This window comes from Podarcis liolepis (assembly GCF_965112155.1).
Source record: "Podarcis liolepis genome assembly, chromosome: Z".
Taxonomy (NCBI): Eukaryota; Metazoa; Chordata; class Lepidosauria; order Squamata; family Lacertidae; genus Podarcis; species Podarcis liolepis.
In genome coordinates, this window is record NC_139570.1 from 27,346,150 (window position 1) to 27,367,563 (window position 21,414).

The 21,414-nt window shown below is 46.6% G+C and overlaps 1 protein-coding gene and 1 long non-coding RNA gene across 2 annotated transcripts in view; one reads left to right on the forward strand and one right to left on the reverse strand.

The window, feature by feature from the left end:
- Nucleotides 1-21,414, reverse strand: part of LOC310698370 — a 758,866-nt gene that overhangs the window by 272,146 nt on the left and 465,306 nt on the right. The window lies entirely within an intron of this gene.
- On the forward strand, nucleotides 17,516-20,636 carry LOC310698307 (tigger transposable element-derived protein 1-like). Its single transcript, XM_083485402.1, has 2 exons — nucleotides 17,516-17,818; nucleotides 18,618-20,636. Exon 2 carries the CDS (start codon nucleotides 18,802-18,804, stop codon nucleotides 19,504-19,506), a length of 705 nt encoding a protein of 234 aa, XP_083341528.1. The 5' UTR covers nucleotides 17,516-17,818; nucleotides 18,618-18,801; the 3' UTR covers nucleotides 19,507-20,636.

Here is a 21,414-nt window from a genome sequence, read left to right on the forward strand (position 1 = left end):
GCTACCATTTACCTCTAATTTGAATCCATAAGTTTGGATCCTACCCTCTGGAGAAACAAAAAATGAGCTTGCACCATCGTGCATCCCTTCAGACATCTGTTCAGATATTTGAAGACAGCCCAAGTAATTGCCAAAGATTTGGATGGTGCTACCTACCCAGTAAGTAGAAGATGTCAGTGGCGTAGCGTGGGTTGTCAGCACCCGGGGCAAGGCAAGTAATTTGCGCCCCCTAACCCATGGATTTGCGCCCCCTAACCCGTGGATTTGCGCCCCCTAACCCTAACCCCCAGATGTTGCACCCGGTGCGGCCGGCCCCCCTGCACCCCCCACGCTACGCCACTGGAAGATGTGCATGAAAGAGAGCCAGGATCCAGTCCAATTTGGTACAGTACTGATTTCTAAGTGTTCAGTGCATGTATTTATTTTATTTTTGTATTTCCTAGATTTGAATCCTGTGTTACTTCAAGGAGTTGAAAGCTTAGTTCCTGTTTTGCAGGAGATTGGACTAAATGACCCTCGAAGTCCCTTCCAACTCTACAATGCTATGATTCTACATAATTCGCTCCACCTCAGTTCTACTCTCACAACAACCCCTCAAAGTAGGTTAGATTGAGAGAAACTGCCTCAAGGTCACGGGCAAGCAGGGATTTGACCCTGGTATTCCTAGACCAGCACTCTGACCATTGCACCATACTACCCCTCAAGAAGCGCCTCTGAACAATAGAGACTTCTGTGTGCTCCTGCCTCGGAGCCAGCTGTTTCTAAAGAGTGATGCGTCTAGAAGGAGCAGTTATTGCGAGCAAATATTCACCGGCTCCGTTTTTGTTTGTCTGTTTACTTCTAATTCAAATGGGGGTTATGGCTGTTACTACTGAGGAAGCTTGGGTGGGCTCGAGCGGATAGCCCCCCAGGAATCGACAGGAGATGGGGAAATTGTCCGAGCGCATCAAGAGCTTCTTCATTCGACTTCTGAAGCTATTGGCACACACTTCCATCGGGGAGGGAGCGTTTCGATGCCTCTAAACCCAACCAGCTCTCCATACTAGAGCACCTGCGTCGAAGGCGCAAGGTCTCTGGTTCAATTCCCGGGAGGGCGGGAATGTTCCACCCAGGGCCCCCCTTTGAAAGCCCAGAGAAGAATTGCCGGATAGCGGAGAGAACACCCAGGTAGATCGACCAAGGATCTGGCCCTCCGTGTAAACTTGCTTTCTGCACGGGACACCTGTGCGGCCAGAATCGGGGCCGCCCCAGCGGATACGGCGCCCATGCAGCCTTTATGAGAGGAAGTTTGATACCGAGTCGTTGTCTCTGACTGGCTGCGCTTGAGTGGGACGGACCTGTCCGTGTGGGGCGGGTTAGACCAGCCAGGCAGACTTCGCTTGCTGGAGAGAGTCGGTCAGTCAGTTCTTCGAGGTGAGCCCAGCTGTGAGTTGCGCCGCCATGAAGTGTGTTCTGCTCTTCGCTCTTCTGCTGCTGCTGCGCCTTCTGCCTTGGGGCAAGACCCAGATCGCGGTCCCTACTCCCAACAAAGACGCCCGGCCGCTGAGCGAGACCAATGGATCGACGTGCGCCAAGTGGCTGTACGGGATGGAGCCGCCGCAGGTGGAAGCTTTCCAGTGCGCGGGGCAACCCGACGGCGCCGAAGTCAAGTTCTGCTGCGGGACCTGCGACCAGACGCGCGATTGCTCCTTCGAAGAGCTCGCCGAGGGCTCCCCAGCGCGCCCCACCGACGGGAAACCGGAGCCGTGCCCTCCAGTGCAATGTAAGGCAGCCACCTACTTTCGCATCTTTTGGCACCTCCGAGGGACACTACTTGAGCCTCATAGGCGTAGCCAGTATTTTTGTTAGGGGGCGCAGACCTCAGATTTGTTATTATTTGTATTAATTTCGATTAATTGGGGAGGCAGCTGCCCCTGGGGCCCCTTGGCTGCGCCCATTGTGCGCCTCATTCTGAAAGCGAAACTGCTGCTTTCTCTTTTTTGGACATGGGTCTCCCGCTCCCCTTTCGGTCTATTTATGTCTTCCCCGCTCATGATCTTGCGGTGAAGCGCAGAGGTGTACACTGGACGAGGAGAGCACCTTCGGTACCCCTTTCGCCTCTCCAAGAAGGCTGCGCGTTATCGCTTGGGAAGGGTGGCTGGGAACGGGAACTCCATTTGGGCGAAGTCCAGTGCGCAGAAGACTTGCGGGGAGGGCAAGAAGGGCTTCGAAGGTGCTTCAGGGGGGTCGCGTGGGCCCAGTCTTAGGCTGCGCTAAGACGCCTTATGGTGCTGTGAAAAATTCGTTGGTTTTTAACGCGGCTGAAGACTCTAGGTTGGCACGGACGGGCAAGATTTGTATGGGGGCGGGCGGGAATTCTCCCAACGAAGTCCAGGGTTCCTGTTTTCTAGGTTGCTTCGGTGCAGGGACATTTGTCCCAGGGAGTCTTCTCAGCCGAGAGCAGTCAGGCTCGATTAAGGATATTGACTCCTGAAGTTAGAGATGGGGGAAATTGTTGCAGTGTGAGATACTTTGTCTAAAGATGCTAGCCATACCACCCCTCTCCAGATTTTTGGTTAAAATCCCTCGCTCCATTCCTGGAGAGTCCAGTTTGTCCCGTTGAGCAGAACAATCGAGCAAATGGGTAGCAGAACAAGCATTGATCAATATCTTTCTTTTGTTTCAGACTGGCTGTTGGTGACCTTTTTTTGTGTTGGAGTTCTTGCTACTGTGATATTCTACTGGGGGTTTTACCGCCCTTGCAGAAGATTCTGGCTTACGGAGACAGTCACCTTTGAAGTACCAGAGGAGATCGAGGGAGAGAGCGGCTCTTCTGTGAAACCCCGTGAAACCTACACCAGATTGGATCAGCTATTGCCTGTTGGTGCACTGGGTCCTCCAAGTCTCCATGACGGTCCTGCTTCTACCAGCGATGCCCCCAGTGTGCAGCCTCCAGCTCCCCCCAGCAATGCCCCCAGTGAGCAGCCTCCAGCTCCCCCCAGCAATGCCCCCAGTGTGCCGCCTCCAGCTCCCCCCAGCGATGCCCCCAGTGTGAAGCCTCCAGCTCCCCCCAGCAATGCCCCCAGTGTGAAACCTCCAGCTCCCCCCAGCGATGCCCCCAGTGTGCCGCCTCCAGCTCCCCCCAGCAATGCCCCCATGGTGAAGCCTCCACCTCCCCCCAGCAAAGCACCCAGTGTGAAGCCTCCACCTCCCCCCAGCAAAGCACCCAGTGTGAAGCCTCCACCTCCCCCCAGCAATGCCCCCAGTGTGCAGCCTCCAGCTCCCCCCAGCAATGCCCCCAGTGTGCAGCCTCCAGCTCTCCCCAGCAATGCCCCCAGTGTGCACCCTCCAGCTCGGATGCCTGGGAATGTGGCCGTCGTGTGGTTTTCAACAGGACTTGTCCCAATTCGGATGGAATCTCCTCCCCCACAGCGGAACCGGGGCCGCCGAAGACCCCTGACTCGCCCCGAAAACTAGGAGATCCTTCTCTCAGTGAAGTGCTTAGGATTCCCTGCCAAAGCAGAGTAGCTTGATAAGCAGCATGCTTTGTAGAATCAGGGACTGCAGAAGAAATGAGGCAAATTATCAATAAAAATGTGTGTTTTTCAACCTGGTCTCTTCAATTCCTGCTTTCCATCTTCTGATTAAATTTGCAGCTTGTACTTGATATGTTGTGGCCCAAGGTTTAGCTGCCTCCATTAGATCTGTAGCCCTGATTAGAACCCACAGATTAAATTCAATTTGCTTTCTATTATGCTTATATTTTATCCTTCCTCCAAGGAGCCTTGTAGGTTAGATGGCGAGGTTGTGAGTGTCCTGATGGCCCAAGGAGTGCCATGGAACAGGAGGGATTTGAACCCTGCTCTCCCCATCCTTAGTCCAACACTCTTGCCACTACCCTATACTTTGTTGTAATAAGGTGTTTTTATCATTATGTCACGTGCTTTAAGTGTGCATTTAAAGTGCACTGAAAAGCTTGTTGTGGCTCAGCATGTTGCATCACTTTGTTTGTTTGACTTTTGCTATTGGAGGCTTGTTACCTGCTCTATATTGGCACAAGCCGGGGGGTATGTCTTATGGGAGGGTATTTTTTTCTTTTGCCATATGATAGTCTCTGAGGTTTCCTTAATCTTTCATTGTATAACCATTTCTGTGTATGACTCCTGCAGAGGCAAATCAGGAAAGCCCGGATGGGTCCTGAATCATTTGCTTCTTGAATGCATAGAATCATGTTTGTATCATTTGTCAATGTATCCATCAAATAATCAATAAAAATGTGTTTTTTGCAACCTGGTCTCTTCAATTCTAGTTTTCCATCTTCTGATAAATTCTATTGCATCTGGGATTTGATATGATGTGGCCCAGCAGTATAACTGCCTTCATTAGATCTCTAGCCCTGATTAGCTCCTAAAGATGCAATTCTATTTGCTTTCTATTATGCTTATATTTTACACTTCCTCCAAGGAGCCTTGTAGGTTGGATGGCGAGACAGTGAGTGTCCTGATCTTGCCCAAGGAGTGCCATGGAGAAGGAGGGATTTGAACCCTGCTCTCCCCATCCCTAGTCCAACACTATCACCACTAACCTATACTTGATTAAAGACCCTAAACCAGCGGTTCTCAACCTGTGGGTCCCCAGGTGTTGTTGGACTACAACTCCCATCATCCCTGAGCTCTGGCCTTGCTAGCTAGGGATGAAGGGAGTTGTAGTTCAACATCTTCTGGGGACCCACAGGTTGAGAAAGACTGCCCTAAATAGTCACAGGTCACCATGGTAATTGTCTCAGGCAAAGATTGTAGGCTGGCTTGTGGAACTGGTGGGAGGGTCTTGCGTGCTCTCTCTCTCTGCGCCCTTCTTACCCTTCACAAATAACCCAGAGGTGCATTTTAAATAAAAGCACACCTTCTACTCACATAAAAACACCAGGCAGGCCCCACAAATAACCCAGAGATGCATTTTAAATAAAAGGACACATTCTACTCATCTAAAAACACACTGATTCCCGGACAATCCATGGGCAAGATTGAGAAGGCAATTGGGCCGCATCTGGCCCACAGGCCTTAGGTTGCCTATCCCTGCCCTAAACAGTCACAGGTCACCCTGGTGATTGTCTCAGGCAAAGATTGTAGGTTGGCTTGTGGAACTGGTGGGAGGGTTTTGGGTGCTCTCGCCCTTAATGTTCCTGTTTCTCTCTCTCTGCTCCCTCCTTGCCCTCCATGAGGTGGGGCCTTAGGATACTGATAGGCAGCTCACCCCACTTTTCAGGGAGCAGAATGTTTTAAATCTCCCCTCCCTCTTCCACAATTCTGATGGAAGTACCCCCCCCCTCAAAGCTTCAGTCATCATGGGAATCATGGGGAGGGAAGATTCAACCAGCTGAGGTAGCATCACTCAGCAAGGGGAAAGAGATGGGGGGAGGAGGGGGGAAGAGAAGCGTGAAGCATCTCTGATTCTACCCTCTGCTGAGAGATTACTCCAAGAGAATCCAGCTGTTGATGGGAGAAAGGTGGCCCACTCCTCTTCTCCCTGCCACACTTTATTCAAGTCTATAGCACTGTGTGTTGGCAGGGCGCAAGCACAGCATGGGGGCATTCCAAACCTCAGCCAGGGGAGCATCACGGCTTAACAGAGCAGCACATCCAAATTGCTCTGCCAGTCTGGAGCCCATGTCAGGGCAGATACCATCATATGATGAAGCAATTTGCCCCCTCTGGCCCCTCCCCTTCTGCTGCTGTTCCTGCTGGCATGAGCAGCAGGACTGCAAATCCAGTGGTGGCCCTGCCATTTCCTCAAGCTCTGAATCTCCCTTTGGATTGCAGAGTGGAGAAGTTACAAAGGCCACATGCATAGCCTCTTCACCTATAATGCCTAGTAAAAAGCCTTCTGGTTTTTTTTAACAAATGTATTTTTAAACATTTTCTTATGTTCATTATATATCATTTCCAAGAAAGCCTTTACCAATGTACATGTCCACCACATATGGTAAAAAGTATTCTCTTTCTCTTTACATTTCCAACACAGTTTAGAACTTGTTTTGTACATTTTAGCAATTTTATTTGGGGTTAGATACCAATGGTACATCATTTTCATATAATTTTCTTTCAACTAACAGCAGGCAGTAAATTTTATTTCCACTTTCCATAACTTTTCCCAGGATGAAAGTTGGATATTATATCCAAAGTCTCTAGCCCAATCTTGATCAAGATCTCAATGGGACAGAGAGCCCATGGTTTGCATTCACCCCAAGCATCTCAACTCAGAGTAAGAAGTGGATATTATCACATTATGTTGCTTGTGGGTTCAGCACCACTCATTCAGGAAAGCTTTTGGAAGCCTACAAAAATAAATTCCTGTTATCAAAATGCCAGCCTATATCCCTTCCCACAATTTAGTACAGATCTACCTTTTTCAAGAGGAAAAACAATAAGTTAAGAAAGTCTAACGCCAATGACCTTTTTTGACATGCCAGGGACCCATTGCAACATTAAACCCTCGAGTGGGAACATCCTCTAGTGCACTCCTGACCCCCTGCCTTCCAGTACACCACCTTTGGCAAGCCTAATGTGAGACCTCCTCTTAGCCTCCTCACTCCACTTCATAGGCCATTCTTACCAGGGACAGGCCCTCCTGCTCCCTTGCCAGAGGCAAAATGGAATAGTGCCATCTCACTCGGCCACTGGCTCTTCACTGTCCCACTAAGGGTGAGGCTGCATGGCTGCAGCATCAGCTTCTGGGTTCAGGGGTGGGAGAAGTGGTAGCAGGTTCCGGGTTCCAGCAAGATCTCTGAACTCACCTGCCTGGGTGTGAACTCCACTGAAAAGAGGGGACTTCCCACTACAAAATATACTTAGAATGCACACTTGTGCAAAGGCAGATAGTCCTTTAATAATATGATATCTTCACTCAGAAGCAGTTCTGAAATGGGTCTCCTAGTTGTATATGGTTACAGCCCAGTGGTATCCGTTTCTGCTCAATGATTTTAATGGTGCTTATTTCTATGGAAGTGAAAGAAGCACATAGAATCATACACTGCCGGAGGAACGGGGATGTGGAGGGAATGCACCACCCCCGGCACCACTATTCTGGTAGGGTGCCATTGCGGCGTCCCGCCCCCCCCCCCCGACATGTGTTGTAAACCCCCACGTGTGCCGGGCGCTACGCCCCCACAGACGGCACGCCACACCCCCGCCTGCTCTCCACCCCTGGTAGCGGAGCATGCAGCTTTGCCCCTGGAATCCTATGAATCAGCCGGGACCCTGTGATTATCATCTGAGGCCCTTCTTGGTGTGCCTCCTTCACAAGAGGTCTGGAGGGTGGCCTTTTTCTGCATGGCTGTCCATTTGTGGGATGCTCTCCCCAGGAAGGTTCACCTGCGGCCTTCCATACGTATCTTTAGGTGCCAGGAAAAAACATTTCTCTAGGGCCAGGCCTCTGGCTAATAAAACATTCTATGGCCTTTTAAACTGTGTGTTTGGGACAAGGGTTATTGGCTTGTGCGTTTTTCAGTATTTCGTGTTCTCATTTTGTATTTTTATGTTGTGAACTGCCTTTTGATCATTGAATGAATAACTGAATACCAGTCTAATAAATAATATAAATAACTAGAATCATAGGATTATAGAGTTGGAAGGGACCCCAAGGTTCATCTAGCCCAATCCCCTACAATGCGCATGCATGTTTACTCTGGAATAAGCTCAAAAGGTATGGTTAGGTTAAGGTGGCTGGGGGCCCTGGTGAAGTTCTCATAATAAGGCTACCGCTTCCCACAAAGTCAGATACAAATGTGATTCTTTTAGCCAAGTGCTTAATGACTCAGTATATCTTATCTTCAGAGTAAGCGTATGTTGGCTGTTAGCAGTTATGTGCTTGCTTCTGAACTAGTTGAAACAATCTGGAGCTGGCATACCCCCACAAACCTGGGCCAGAGGTGAGATAATTCTCCAATTCAGCCTCTTTTTTTGTTTCTATTGGCAGAGAATGTTCGGAAGAGAAAGAGCCATCTGCAAAGGCTTCCCAGTTTTTGGAATCATTCAGTGGCCCATATTTAAAGATCTATGTTGGGACTTGCATCCTAACCTGCTGCTTCTCATTGGAAGAGTCTCATATAGGTCACCCTTGATGCCCTGCCAAAGGCAAGCCATCAGTGCCTGTGAGGTGCCTCAATTACCATGGCAACATGAGAAATGGCCTTTTTTGCAGTGACTCCCTGCTTCTGGAATGCTATCCCAAGGGAGGCTTGCCTGGCACCATGATTTATCTCTATCTCTATCATCTCTATCTCTATCTCTATCTCTATCTCTATCTCTATCTCTATCTCTATCTCTATCTCTATCTCTATCTCTATCTCTATCTCTATCTCTCTCTCTCTCTCTCTCTCTCTCTCTATCTCTATCTCTATCTCTATCTCTATCTCTATCTCTATCTCTATCTCTATCTCTCTCTCTCTCTCTCTCTCTCTATCTCTATCTCTATCTCTATCTCTCTATCTCTCTATCTCTCTATCTCTCTATCTCTCTATCTCTATCCCTATCCCTATCCCTATCCCTATCCCTATCCCTATCCCTATCCCTATCCCTATCCCTATCCCTATCTCTATCCCTATCTCTAGGCCCCCAGCAAAAAATCCCCTCATAACCAGGCCTTTGTACTTCAATAATCTGTAGCCTTTTAGAAATGGGCAGGATGTTTTATGTATGGACATAGGCCGGGGGGGGCCAGGGGTAAGCTGCCCCCTGCCTACCTTCCCAACATAAAGCCCACCCCCTCATGTTTTAACGTATTTCTTTTTCCTATTGGTTTTGATGTCTCTTTGGTAGGGATGTCTGTCTGGCTTTAAATTGCTTTGGAATACTCTGGATAAATACTAAGAAATTCATATTCAATAATAATAATAATAATAATAATAATAATAATAATAATAATAATAATAATAATATTTCCCAAGCTGGCATGGGTGGTCAGCGTTATTCTACTTACGGCACTGCAGCTCCTTTGGAACAGAAGGAAAAGTGGCAACCTTGTGGATCTCAGAGATCAGAAGTGGAGAACGAGCCTTCCTCTTGTCACTGGACTACAGCTCCCATAAGCCCTGACCACTGATAATGCTGTCTGGGGATAATAGGAGTTGGAGTTCAACAACACAAGCTAATCATCCTTGGATGAAGGTCTACTGAATAAATGGCACAACTTCTCCGCGCTCTGTTATTGCACACTTAGATCAAGTTATTTTTCTTCTTATGTAAACCCTTTAGAGGACACTTGGTGATAAAAATAGATATATAAACTCTTTAAATAAATTGATAGGTTAAATAATGATACCTGCACTCACTTGGCAAATGCAGTAGACTAGGGTTTCTGCTGATCAAGTGGGCTGTGCTTTTAAGAGGAGTGCAATATCTAGACATTGCTAGGTGATGATACGTATCTTCACCTGGTGTTGTTAGTTAGTTAGTTAGTTTAAAATGTGTGAATCACAGGGTTAACTAAAGGCAGAGGAGTATGACTGGCCATCTCATTTGGGTCTTGCCTGCCACATCAAGTAAAACCTTGCTCTCATGATCTAGCAAGCAAGCCACATCTTTCACATCTCTTCTGGCACAAGGCTTTCCAATGGATTCGGTTCACCCATCCATTTGACACTCAACTCTCTAGCATTCTAATGTAATAAAGGGATATCACCACTGTTCCCTGTTCAAAATTATGGTCTCTCTCTCAATGACCCTCTCCCTAGTTTTTCTATTCCCCACAAAACATGGAATAGGCTCAGTCCTCATTGGGTTGTTGTAAAGAATGGAGTGCCTCTCAAAAAAAAAATCCCCTTTCACTTTTATTTTAGGTGGACTTAGATTATCTTTTCCTATTTTAAGTTTCCCTCTTAATGGGGAAATCACTCTCAGGCTGTTTAGTAAACAAGGTTTACTCACTTATCAAAGTCTTGTCACGATTTAACAGATACGTACAGTGGTACCTCTAGATGCGAACGGGATCCGTTCCAGAGCCCCGTTCTCATTTAGAAGCAAACGTAACCCGCGTCTGCACGTGCGTGGGTCACGTTTCAGCGCTTCTGCACATCTGCATGATGTCATTTTGAGCACCTGCACATGCGCAAGCGGCGAAACCTGGAAGTAACGCACTCCATTACTTCCGGGTTGCCGCGGAGCGCAACTCGAACACGCTCATCCCGAAGCACATTCAACCTGAGGTATGACTGTACAGTGATGAAAACCAGGAAGGCAATAATCTTTAAATGTTACAGATACCCATAGGTAAAGGTAAAGGGACCCCTGACCATTAGGTCCAGTTGTGAGCGACTCTGGGGTTGTGGCGCTCATCTCGCTTTATTGGCCGAGGGAGCCGGCTTACAGCTTCCGAGTCATGTGGTCAGCATGACTAAGCCGCTTCTGGTGAACCAGAGCAACGCACGGAAACGCCATTTACCTTCCCGCCGGATTGGTACCTATTTATCTACTTGCACTGGCATGCTTTCAAACTGCTAGGTTGGCAGGAGCAGGGACTGAGCAACGGGATTTGAACTGCCGACCTTCTGATCGGCAAGTACTAGGCTCTGCGGTTTAACCCAGAGCCACCCAAGTCCTTTACACATACCCATAGTCCAGTTCAAAATGAAGATTGGTCTTTGGGGGAGAGCAAAGATATGTTTTCCCCATCACAGGTAGGAAAAAGAGTGTGGTGATAGGAAGAAGTAGAGATTAAATTTCTCTTTCCCGCCACAAAAGTTTATAGGATGTGACATCATAGAGTCCTCTGTTTGCAACTATCTAGCAATCATGTGTTTGTGATTTGGCCACAAATTCTCCCACAAAACCCTTCTCAGGAAAACATTACATTGCATACCCAATTTTATTAAACTACCCAGAGTCCCATCTTAACTCAAAGGTTCTAGAAACTGTCTCTTGGTAGAGGTTTCATGAGAATATAAGCAGTCATTTTCTTGGTATGCCAGTAGGTCAACTCAACAAGTCTATTCTGGATCGCCTCATGTACCAAGTGGTACTTTATTTTGATACATTTGGTTATCGAGTGGAACTTCTCACTGTGTGTTCACTTCAAAGAGCTCTGGATGTCTTCCGTCAGTTAAAATGGCTTCTGTCAAACGAACACAAAGTCCTCAGTCAGTTGATCAAGACAGGCAAGCTCTCTGCATGCCCCTATAGCAGCTACATATTCAGATTCTGTGGAAGAAAGAGCTACACAATTTTGTTGATAACTGCCCCAGGAAACTGCCCCATTTCCATACCTAAAAACATAACCACTGTTGACTTATAGTCTTCAGTGTCCCCAGCCCAGTCAGCATCATCAGTGCAGGATTGCTGTCTGCTGGCAACTTAAGCTTACACTTCATAGTTCTTTCAGAGAACTGGCAACTCGTTTGACACCTGTTCAGTCCTTTTCAGTGGGAGCATTCATTTTCCTTCTAAGGATTCCCACTGCATTTATGATATCTGGTCTTGTAGTCTTGAAGTACCCACCTCCCCGCCCATACAAGGCTAAGGACTTACCCAGTGCCTAAACCGCCTAAGTTGTTGTGATTGCTATGAGGTAGGCTAGACCCTCAGGCCATAGCCAATTCGCCTGCTAGGTAAATTCCTGCCTGACCCCAAATACGGCGACCACTACTACCATAGCAAGGCCAATCAATAAGTGAAATGCAAAGCTGATGGAGTCGGTGGGTGGATTGATGCAACAAGGAGAGCTGGGTGCAGGGGGCTGGTGTGGGCAAATTAAATCCCCAGGGAGCGAACCTGAGGGAAGCCTGGTTGCTCCATCAGCCCCTCCCCACACAGTGTGCTCAGCCCTCTGAGCCAATCTGCCATTGACTAATTGAGCAACTGGCATAGAACTGAAACTCACACCCCAGCTGGGATTAACTCCCCAATGCCCAGCTCTCCTGTGTTCTGCGGATGAGTGGACTTATCAAGTACAGAGGTTTCCCTCTTGCTGACCTGTACTGGTTGTTGACAGGCAATAAATAGTTCAGATTCAACTTGATTCTTAAGATTAGAAAATCAGTGGCCATAAGTCTGGCAACAGAATGGTTTAAGACTGTCAAGTGACCTTCTGCTTCTGGCTTAGAAGGAATGATCCATCTTTCTCCCTTTCAATTTGGTTCCCTAGATATTAGGAGACTTTTCCAAGTTCTTTTTAGAAAACAAGTTTTAATTGAAGCTTTTTCAAAATGCCATAAAATAAAACAACCTAATCTAAACAAAAACAAAGGGAGAAAGAGAAAAGACAATACCAAAGGAAGAACAAAAGAAAAGTGGAAGGAAAAGTAAATAAGAGAAGAGGAGGAAAATTAAAAGGACTGCTGATTCTCTGTATGTAAGTTACATACAAAAAAATATTCAAAATATTCGCCCTAGAATAACACTCAACTGATCTACTTTCTGTTAGGCAATATTTTCCCTATTTTCAAAACCAAACAGATTAATTCATTTTCCTTTCCACACAAAAAGGCCAAAAGGGGTTCTCTAATTATGATTATTAATGCACGTCAGCGATAGTTTTTCCTCTGATCGAACATAGCAACATTGTCTGCAATGACTTCAACAATCATTCCTCCCTATTAAACAATAACAAGCCTTCCCATCTTTGTCTACACAATTCTCTCTGCTGTGATCATTCCACGTCCTAAAAGCCTGTTTCAGTCCATATAGCCCCTTCTGAAGCTTACATACTAAACAGGCTTCACTGGGTTTAACAAAACCCTTGGGCTGTTCCATGTAGATCTCCTCCTCTTAGATCTCCTCATGCAAAAATGCAATCTTAATGTCAATGTTCATTTCACACGCTAGCAAGGTTATGCTTAAAATTCTACAAGGCAGGCTTAAGCAGTATGTGGACCGAGAACTCCCAGAAGTGCAGAGGAACCAGAGACCAAATTGCAAACATGCGCTGGATTATGGAGAAAGCTAGAGAGTTCCAGAAAGACATCTACTTCTGCTTCATTGACTATGCAAAAGTCTTTGACTGTGTCGACCACAGCAAACTATGGCAAGTTCTTAAAGAAATGGGAGTGCTTGATCACCTCATCTGTCTCCTGAGAAATCTCTATGTGGGATAAGAAGCAACAGTTAGAACTGGATATGGAACAACTGATTGGTTCAAAATTGGGAAAGGAGTACGGCAAGGCTGTATATTGTCTCCCTGCTTATTTAACTTATATGCAGAATTCATCATGCGAAAGGCTGGGCTGGATGAATCCCAAGCTGGAATTAAGATCGTGGGAAGAAATATCAACAACCTCAGATATGCAGATGACACAACCTTGATGGCAGAAAGTGAGGAGGAATTAAATAACCTTTTAATGAGGGTAAAAGAGGAGACCGCAAAATATGGTCTGAAGCTCAACAGCAAAAAAACGAAGATCATGGCCACTGGGCCCATCACCTCCTGGCAAATAGAAGGGGAAGAAATGGAGGCAGTGAGAGATTTTACTTTCTTGGGCTCCATGATCACTGCTGACGGTGACAGCAGTCACGAAATTAAAAGACGCCTGCTCCTTGGGAGAAAGGCGATGGCAAACCTAGACAGCGTCTTAAAAAGCAGAGACATCACCTTGCCAACAAAGGTCCGGATAGTTAAAGCCATGGTTTGCCCAGTAGTGATGTATGGAAGTGAGAGCTGAACCATAAAGAAGGCTGATAGCAGAAGAATTGATGCTTTTGAATTATGGTCCTGGAGGAGACTCTTGAGAGTCCCATGGACTGCAAGAAGATCAAACCTCTCCATTCTTAAGGAAATCAGCCCTGAGTGCTCACTGGAAGGACAGATCATGAAGCTGAGGCTCCAATACTTTGGCCACCTCATGAGAAGAGAAGACTCCCTGGAAAAGACCCTGATGTTTGGAAAGATTGAGGGCACAAGAAGAAGGGGACGACAGAGGACGAGATGGTTGGATAGTGTTCTCGAAGCTACAAACATGAATCTGATCAAACTGCGGGAGGCAGTGGAAGACAGGAGTGCCTGGCATGCTCTAGTCCATGGGGTCACGAAGAGTCGGACATGACTAAACGACTAAACAACAAATGTCAATGTGCCTCACTTCCATTTTCTTTGAAATTTCTGTGCTTAAAGTGTTCTGATAGTTGTGTATCTGACTACAGGAGCAAAGGTTTCCTCACAGTCTTCTCTGTGATTTGCAAATAGCCATTCGTGACAACACTTGCTTTGAAGCGTTGAACTTCCCTTCTACACCTTGTTTTACTTAAAAAAACCATTTTCTGCCTATCACCCTCTTTCCAGGAAGTCGGTCAGTAAGGATTCAGATTTTTCTCTGGTGGGCTGCATCTATTTCTTCCTGCTCAGCATCCTTTGATAGCTAAGCTTCAGTGGCTGGCATCTGCTCTCTCTCTTCCCAGGTAGAAAGCTCTAGGGATTGTACAGATCTTGTGGTCTAGGAGAATTTTGGTGGCTGCCCAAAGAGTAAGGTTACCTTAACTTCCACCATAGAGCTTAAGTATGCTGATGACAACGTAGGATGTGCACACTCAGAGGATGACCTCCAAACCATCCTAAATATCTTTGCAGAAGCTTACGAAAAGCTTGGCCTATCGCTCTACATCCAAAAAACCAAAGTGCTTCACCAAAAAGTACAAAATAACCCCTCTGCAGCACCACAAATCCTACTCAATGGTTTAACGTTGGAAAATGTTGATCACTTCTCCTACTCGGCCAGTTATCTTTCCACAAGGGCCAACACTGATGCCGAAATCCAGCATCGCCTGAGCTCTGCGCATACAGCTTTCTCCCAATTGAAGTGCAGAGTGTTTGAGGACCGGGACATTCTCAGGAGAACCAAAATGCTTGTTTACAAAGCTATTGTACTACCAAACTTACTGTATGCTTGTCAAACATGGACCACTTATAAACACCATCTCTAGCTCCTTGAAAGATTCCATCAACGGTGTCTCCGAAAAAATTTACTCATCACTTGGGAAGACAGGCGAACTAATACTAGTGTACTGGAAGAAGCAAAGTTCACCAGTGTCAAAGCAATGATTCTTCAACATCAACTTTGTTGGACTGGTCATGTTGTGCGGATGCCTGATTATCGTCTTCCAAAGCAGTTACTCTATTCCAAACTTAAAAATGGAAAGTGTAATGCTGGTGGTCAACAAAAGAGGTTTAAAGACTGTCTCAAGGCTAATCTTTAAAAATGTAGTATAAACACCAACAATTGGGAAACACTTGCCTGTGAGTGCTCCAATTGGAGAACAGCCTTTACCAGAGGTGCCATGAGTTCTGAAGACACTCAAACTCAGGACACAAGGGAGAATCATGCTAAGAGGAAGGCATGCTTGGCAAATCCACACCATGATCAACTCTCACCCAGAAACCAATGCCCCCACTGTGGAAGGACATGTGGATCCAGAATTGGCCTCCACAGTCACTTACAGACTCATTGTTAAAACCGTGTTTATGGAAGACAATCTTACTCGGCTACAAGTGATCACAGGAGAAGAGGAGGAGAAGGAAGCCACTAGAAGCTTGACCCTCTGCTTCCACTTCCTCTTCATGGTTCCATCTGGATGCTGTGACAATAGGAAACAGATCTGGACTGACATACAGTGGTACCTCGGTTTATGAACTTAATCCGTTCCGGAAGTCCGTTCTTAAACCAAAACCATTCTTAGACCGAGACGTGCTTTCCCTAATGAGGCCTCCCACCACCAGACCAGCGCCCTTCCACAGTTCGGATTCTGTTTTTAGACCAAGGTAAAGGTCTCAAACTGGGACACTATTTCTGGTTTTGCAGAGTTTGTAAACCAAATCGCTCTTAAACCAGACTGTTCTTAAACCGAGTTACCACTGTACAGTATACCTGTTTTGGGAAGCACCCAAGAGCTTGGGATTCTTCCTCTGGTTGCTCAGAAAGATCTATTGCAGTTCCTCTCTTATCAGCTTTGCACCATTCATCAAAATGAACTACATGTCTCTCCCATCTTTAAGTCTAAAATTCTGTATCCTTTGCCTCCAGAAGCATATCCTACCACGATTCCTAGTTCTGCTCTGGAGTCTGGTTTTTGCCTATTGGAGGGGGTCACATATGTTCTTGCATGCCAAAGTTCAAAAGGTGAGTGTTATGGGAATGTTGTGGGTAGCAAGAGAGGATATATTTATTGATATTATCCTTCCTAACTCACGCTAGCAAGTTTCTTCATATAGCAGAATGTGTTCCCCTATTACACAGCAGGAAGCTGGTTGTAGACTAGTTAGAATCTCTTAAGTTCTATTATTCCTGGTTAAGATCCCTTGAATCCCTCCTAAAAGAATAAAGACACAACAGTCTTACTCATAAGTAACAAAAATAAGTTTATTCACGATCAGCACAGTGTGATTCCTGAAGGCAGGCTTAAGGCTTGAGGTTACAAATAAGTACAAATATCTCCCATATGCGAGATAACCCAGTCCAGCAGTGTAGTCCAGGTGAAGCAAGAAGCAGGCAGGACAAAAAAGAAATGGGGAAGAAGGGAGGTGGCTATGTGACTTGGCCTTTTACCAGGTCTGGAAAGGTCACACCCACCTACTTAGTCACATGCAAAAGAAGGATGCTCCAGCCAGGTGTAACAGGAAGTTCAGCTGGCTGGACCAACATCCCCTGCATGTCCACTCTAGCAAAATAGGTAATGTTGTACTTAACTGCACCAGTGGGTTACATCCCACAAGTGTGTAGCTCCCTTAGTAGGCAGTATGTTTTGGAGGTACACTGCAGTGGAAACTGTGTCTCCCCACATGTGTTTGGGGAGATTTGTATCACTTACCATGCATCTGAGAGAAAAAAATTCTATCTGCAACTGAGTTCTGTTGCAGGGTGTAGAGTGCACTCCTCAGCTGTGTAATGCCTTCCTCTTCCAAGAGGTTTCTCATGTGGTGTGAAGTGTACTCCACCATCATTGCTCATGAAAATTTTGGGTTTCCTCTGGAACTTGTTGTTCACCATGGTGAGGTATTTTCTGAACACCTCCATGGTTTCACATCTCTCCTTAAGAATATATGCAACATTTTATCTTGAGAAAGCATCTAAGAAAATTAGGTAAAGGGTAAAGGGACCCCTGACCATTAGGTCCAGTCGTGGCCGACTCTGGGGTTGCGGCGCTCATCTTGCCTTATTGGCTGAGGGAGCCGGCGTACAGCTTCCGGGTCATGTGGCCAGCATGACAAGGCCGCTTCTGGCGAACCAGAGCAGCGCACGAAAGGAAACGTCATTTACCTTCCCGCCAGAGCAGTACCTATTTATCTACTTGCACTTTGACGTGCTTTCGAACTGCTAGGTGGGCAGGAGCAGGGACCGAGCAATGGGAGCTCACCCCGTCACGGGGATTTGAACCGCTGACCTTCTGATCGGCAAGTCCTAGGCCCTGTGGGTTAGATGGGTTAGATGGTGCTTACTTTTCTATTGTATTTTCTATTCTATTCAGTGAAAAACATATATTAGTGTGTGAACAACATCAAGTACTCTGGTACTTTGCTCTATGCATGGAGGAAAAGAAGGTTTTACCATTTCCCAGTACAGTGGTGCCCCGCAAGACGAACGCCTCGCAAGACGGAAAACTCGCAAGACGAAAGGTTTTTCCGTTTTCGAGTTGCTTCGCAAGACGAATTTCCCTATGGGCTTGCTTCACAAGACGAAAACATATTGCAAGTTTGTTTCCTTTTTCGTAAAACCGTTAATACCCAGGGTGCATTGCTTGAAGAGGTGCAGTTGTGACTTGACTTTGAGGAGCAACACATTGCACGCGGTGTGGTGGCCTTTTTGAGCTTTTTAAAGTTTGCTGAATTTTTGAAGCTTTTCCAAAACTTCTTTTGCAGCTGTTTGGTAAGTTAAACTTTTAAAACTTTTTTTGGGGGGGTTGGATTTTGGGTTGGGTGTTTAGAATTCAAGGACTTGGTGTTGGGGAGAGGTTTGCAAGAATCTGGGAGCTTGTGTGTTTTTTTTAAAAAAAATTCTATGGTTTTCTGTGACCATTGGGCCATGTTGTTGTTTTTTTGAAAAAAATTCTGGGTTTTGAATTTCTGTGTGCTGGGTGGCTGGGGGAACAGCTGGGGAGGGGTTTGCAAGAATCTGGGAGCTTGTGTGGTTTTTTTGGAATTTTTATGATTTTCTGTGACCATTGGGCCATGTTGTTGTTGTTTTTGAAAAAGAAATCTGGGTTTTGAATTTCTGTGTGCTGGGTGGCTGGGGGAACAGCTGAGGAGGGGTTTGCAAGAATCTGGGAGCTTTTGTTGTTGTTTTTTGGGAATTTTTATGATTTTCTGTGACCATTGGGCCATGTTGTTGTTTTTTTTGAAAAAAAATTCTGGGTTTTGAATTTCTGTGTGCTTGGTGGCTGGGGGAACAGCTGAGGAGGGGTTTGCAAGAATCTGGGAGCTTGTGTGGATTGGGGTTTTTTTTGAATTTTTATGGTTTTCTGTGACCATTGGGCCATGTTGTTGTTTTTTTTTGAAAAATTTTCTGGGTTTGAATTTCTGTGTGCTGGGTGGCTGGGGGAACAGTTGAGGAGGGGTTTACAACAGTTGGGGAGGGGTTTGCAACAGTTGGGGAGGGGCTGGGGGAACAGTTGAGGTTTTTGAAGACTTTGGTGATTTTTAAAGCTTTCCCAAAACTTTTTTTGCAGCCATTTGAGCATTTTGAAGACTTTGGTGATTTGCAGCCATTTCGTAAGTTAAACTTTTAAAACTTTTGGGGGGGGTTTTGGATTTTGGGTTGGGTGTTTGGAATTCAAGGACTTGGTTGTGGGTTTGAATTGCTGATTTTTTTTCTTCTTTTTCTGAGTTTACGAAGGTAAGAACTGTGCTGCCATGGGACCCAAGAAGACTGCTGCTGCTGCGGAGGCCGGCGAGAGGAAGAAGGAGAAAGTGACGCTGGAAATGAAGAAGGAGATCATCTGGGAGCACGACAGTGGAATGCGTGTGACGGACCTCGCCAGGGAGTACGGCAGGAACCCATCGACCATCGGGACCATCCTGAAGATGAGGGAGAAGATCCTTGCGACTGATGCAGCCAAGGGAGTCACCAGGATCGTGAAGAACCGCCCAGCTGTTCTGGAGGAGGTCGAGAAGTTGCTCCTCATCTGGATAGAAGAGAAGCAGCGTGCAGGGGACACAGTGACTGAGGCCGTCATTTGTGAGAAGGCCAAGGCCTTGCACGCAGACCTCATCCGGGAACAGCCAGGAACCTCAGGTGAGCCAGAAGTCTTCAAGGCAAGCAGAGGCTGGTTTGACCGGTTCAAGGCAAGATCTGGAATCCACAGCGTGGACAGGCATGGAGAGGCTGCCAGTTCTGATGTTCCTGCGGCTGAAGACTTTGCAGCGGAGTTCCTGGAGGTTGTGAAGACGGAGGGCTACGTTCCACAGCAGGTCTTCAACTGCGACGAGACCGGGCTGTTTTGGAAGAGGATGCCCAAAAGGACTTTCATCACACAGGAGGAGGCCAAGTTGCCTGGCCACAAGCCCATGAAGGACTGCCTGACCCTGCTCTTCTGTGCCAACGCAGCAGCGACCTGAAGATCAAGCCCCTGCTGGTGTACCACTCGGAGAACCCAAGGGCCTTCAAGAAACTCAAGGTCGACAAGGAGCGGCTGAGTGTCATGTGGCGATCCAACAGCAAGGCTTGGGTCACACGTGTGCTGTTTGTGGACTGGGTCAATCTTGCTTTTGGCCCTGCTGTCAAACAGTACCTGCTGGACAACGACCTGCCGCTGAAAGCTTTGCTTCTGATGGACAATGCTCCTTCTCATCCTAAAGGCCTTGAGGTGGAGTTGTTGGAGGAGTTCAGCTTCATCAGAATCATGTTCCTGCCGCCTAACACCACGCCACTGCTCCAGCCAATGGATCGCCAATTTCAAAAAACTCTACACCAAGGAGCTTTTCAGGCAATGCTTTGAGGTGACTAATTGCACCACCATCACCCTGCGGGAATTCTGGAAGGACCACTTCGACATCATCACCTGCTTGAAGATGATCACCACGGCCTGGAAAGGGATCGCCAGAGAAATTTGAATTGCGCTTGGCGTAGCCTGTGGCCGGACTGTGTGGCACCAAGTGACTCTGATGCACCAGAGTCAACAGTGGTACAGGACATTGTTGCCTTGGGGAGGACCATGGGCCTGGAGGTCACAGAGGAGGACATCAGCGAGCTGGTGGAGGAGCATGACCACGAGCTGACCACCCAGGAGCTGGTTGAACTGCAGGCAGAGGCTGCGCAGGAGCAGGCCTCACTGGAAGAGGAGGAAGCAACTGAGGAACGGCTGTCCTCCAAAGAACTGAGGGACATTTGCCAGAAGTGGAAGGAGGTGCAGGCTTTTGCAGAGCGGCACCACCCGAACAAGCACGTGGCACATGACCAAGCGAACACTTTTGATACGACGGTCATGTTGCCTCTCAGGGAGCTGGTGAAAAGGCGGATGAAGCAGCAGACCATGGACAGGTTCCTCAGCAAGAAGCAAAGAGTGGAAGAGTAACCTTCTTCGAGTGGTCCCCCAGAGTCTTAGAAAATGTAATGTACCCTTTTTTGATTTTTAAATGTTTTTCCTGTCATGTTTAGAAACTTAATTTATTGTTCCTTCAGTTTTTGAAATGCTCTTTAAAATATGTGTGACTTTAAAGAGCAGTTAATAAACTATTGTTGTACCAAATTTGGCTTTGATTGGACTTTTTTTGACCATAGGAATGCATTAATTGAATTTCAATGCATTCCTATGGGAAACTGTGCTTCGCAAGACAAAAAATTCGCTAGACAAAAAACTCGCGGAACGAATTAATTTCGTCTTGCGAGGCACCACTGTACAGTAATGTAGTTCACACACTTTTTGGTGATGGAAGCATCCTGAGTTAGCTTTACTCTTCTTTCAAGCTCCTTGTGCAGTACTGTATAGCCATAATAGCTTTGATGTCTCAGTGGCCAAGTTTCCTGTGCCAAAGTTCCACATTTGTGTCACCCTTCTGGAGGGATTGGGCCACACATTCACTCTGCGGTTCTGAAAAATCAGTCTTATATACACCATTAGTTACAGGTGCTTATTCTGCATACAATCCCCATCTCAAATTGGTCTAGAGAAAACCAAGCCAATCATGCTTGTTCTCAGACAACAGAACCAAGATGAACTCTCATCCTGAAGTGCAAATGGGAGAAAGTTGTAAGTGGGTTGCAAGTTAAGACTGTCTGGCTAAACTTCAAACGACAAAGAAATCAGCATACAGGTCAAAGGTGCAGAAATAGCCTAGGAACCTGGAGGTCTATTATAACCCAATGTAAACCCCTTACTGCAAGTTGAGTTTCACCTAAACTTTCAACAGAAATGGCATAGAATCATAGAAGGGAACCCAATGGTCATCTAGTCCAACCCCCTACAATGTAGGAATTTTTTTGCCCAACATGGGGCTTGAACCCATCAGTGGCAGAGCTAGCCTCTC

What these genes read in the sequence shown, in the direction of transcription:
- LOC310698307 (XM_083485402.1), top strand. Translation starts at nt 18,802, where the DNA reads ATGGGACCCAAGAAGACTGCTGCTGCTGCGGAGGCCGGCGAGAGGAAG.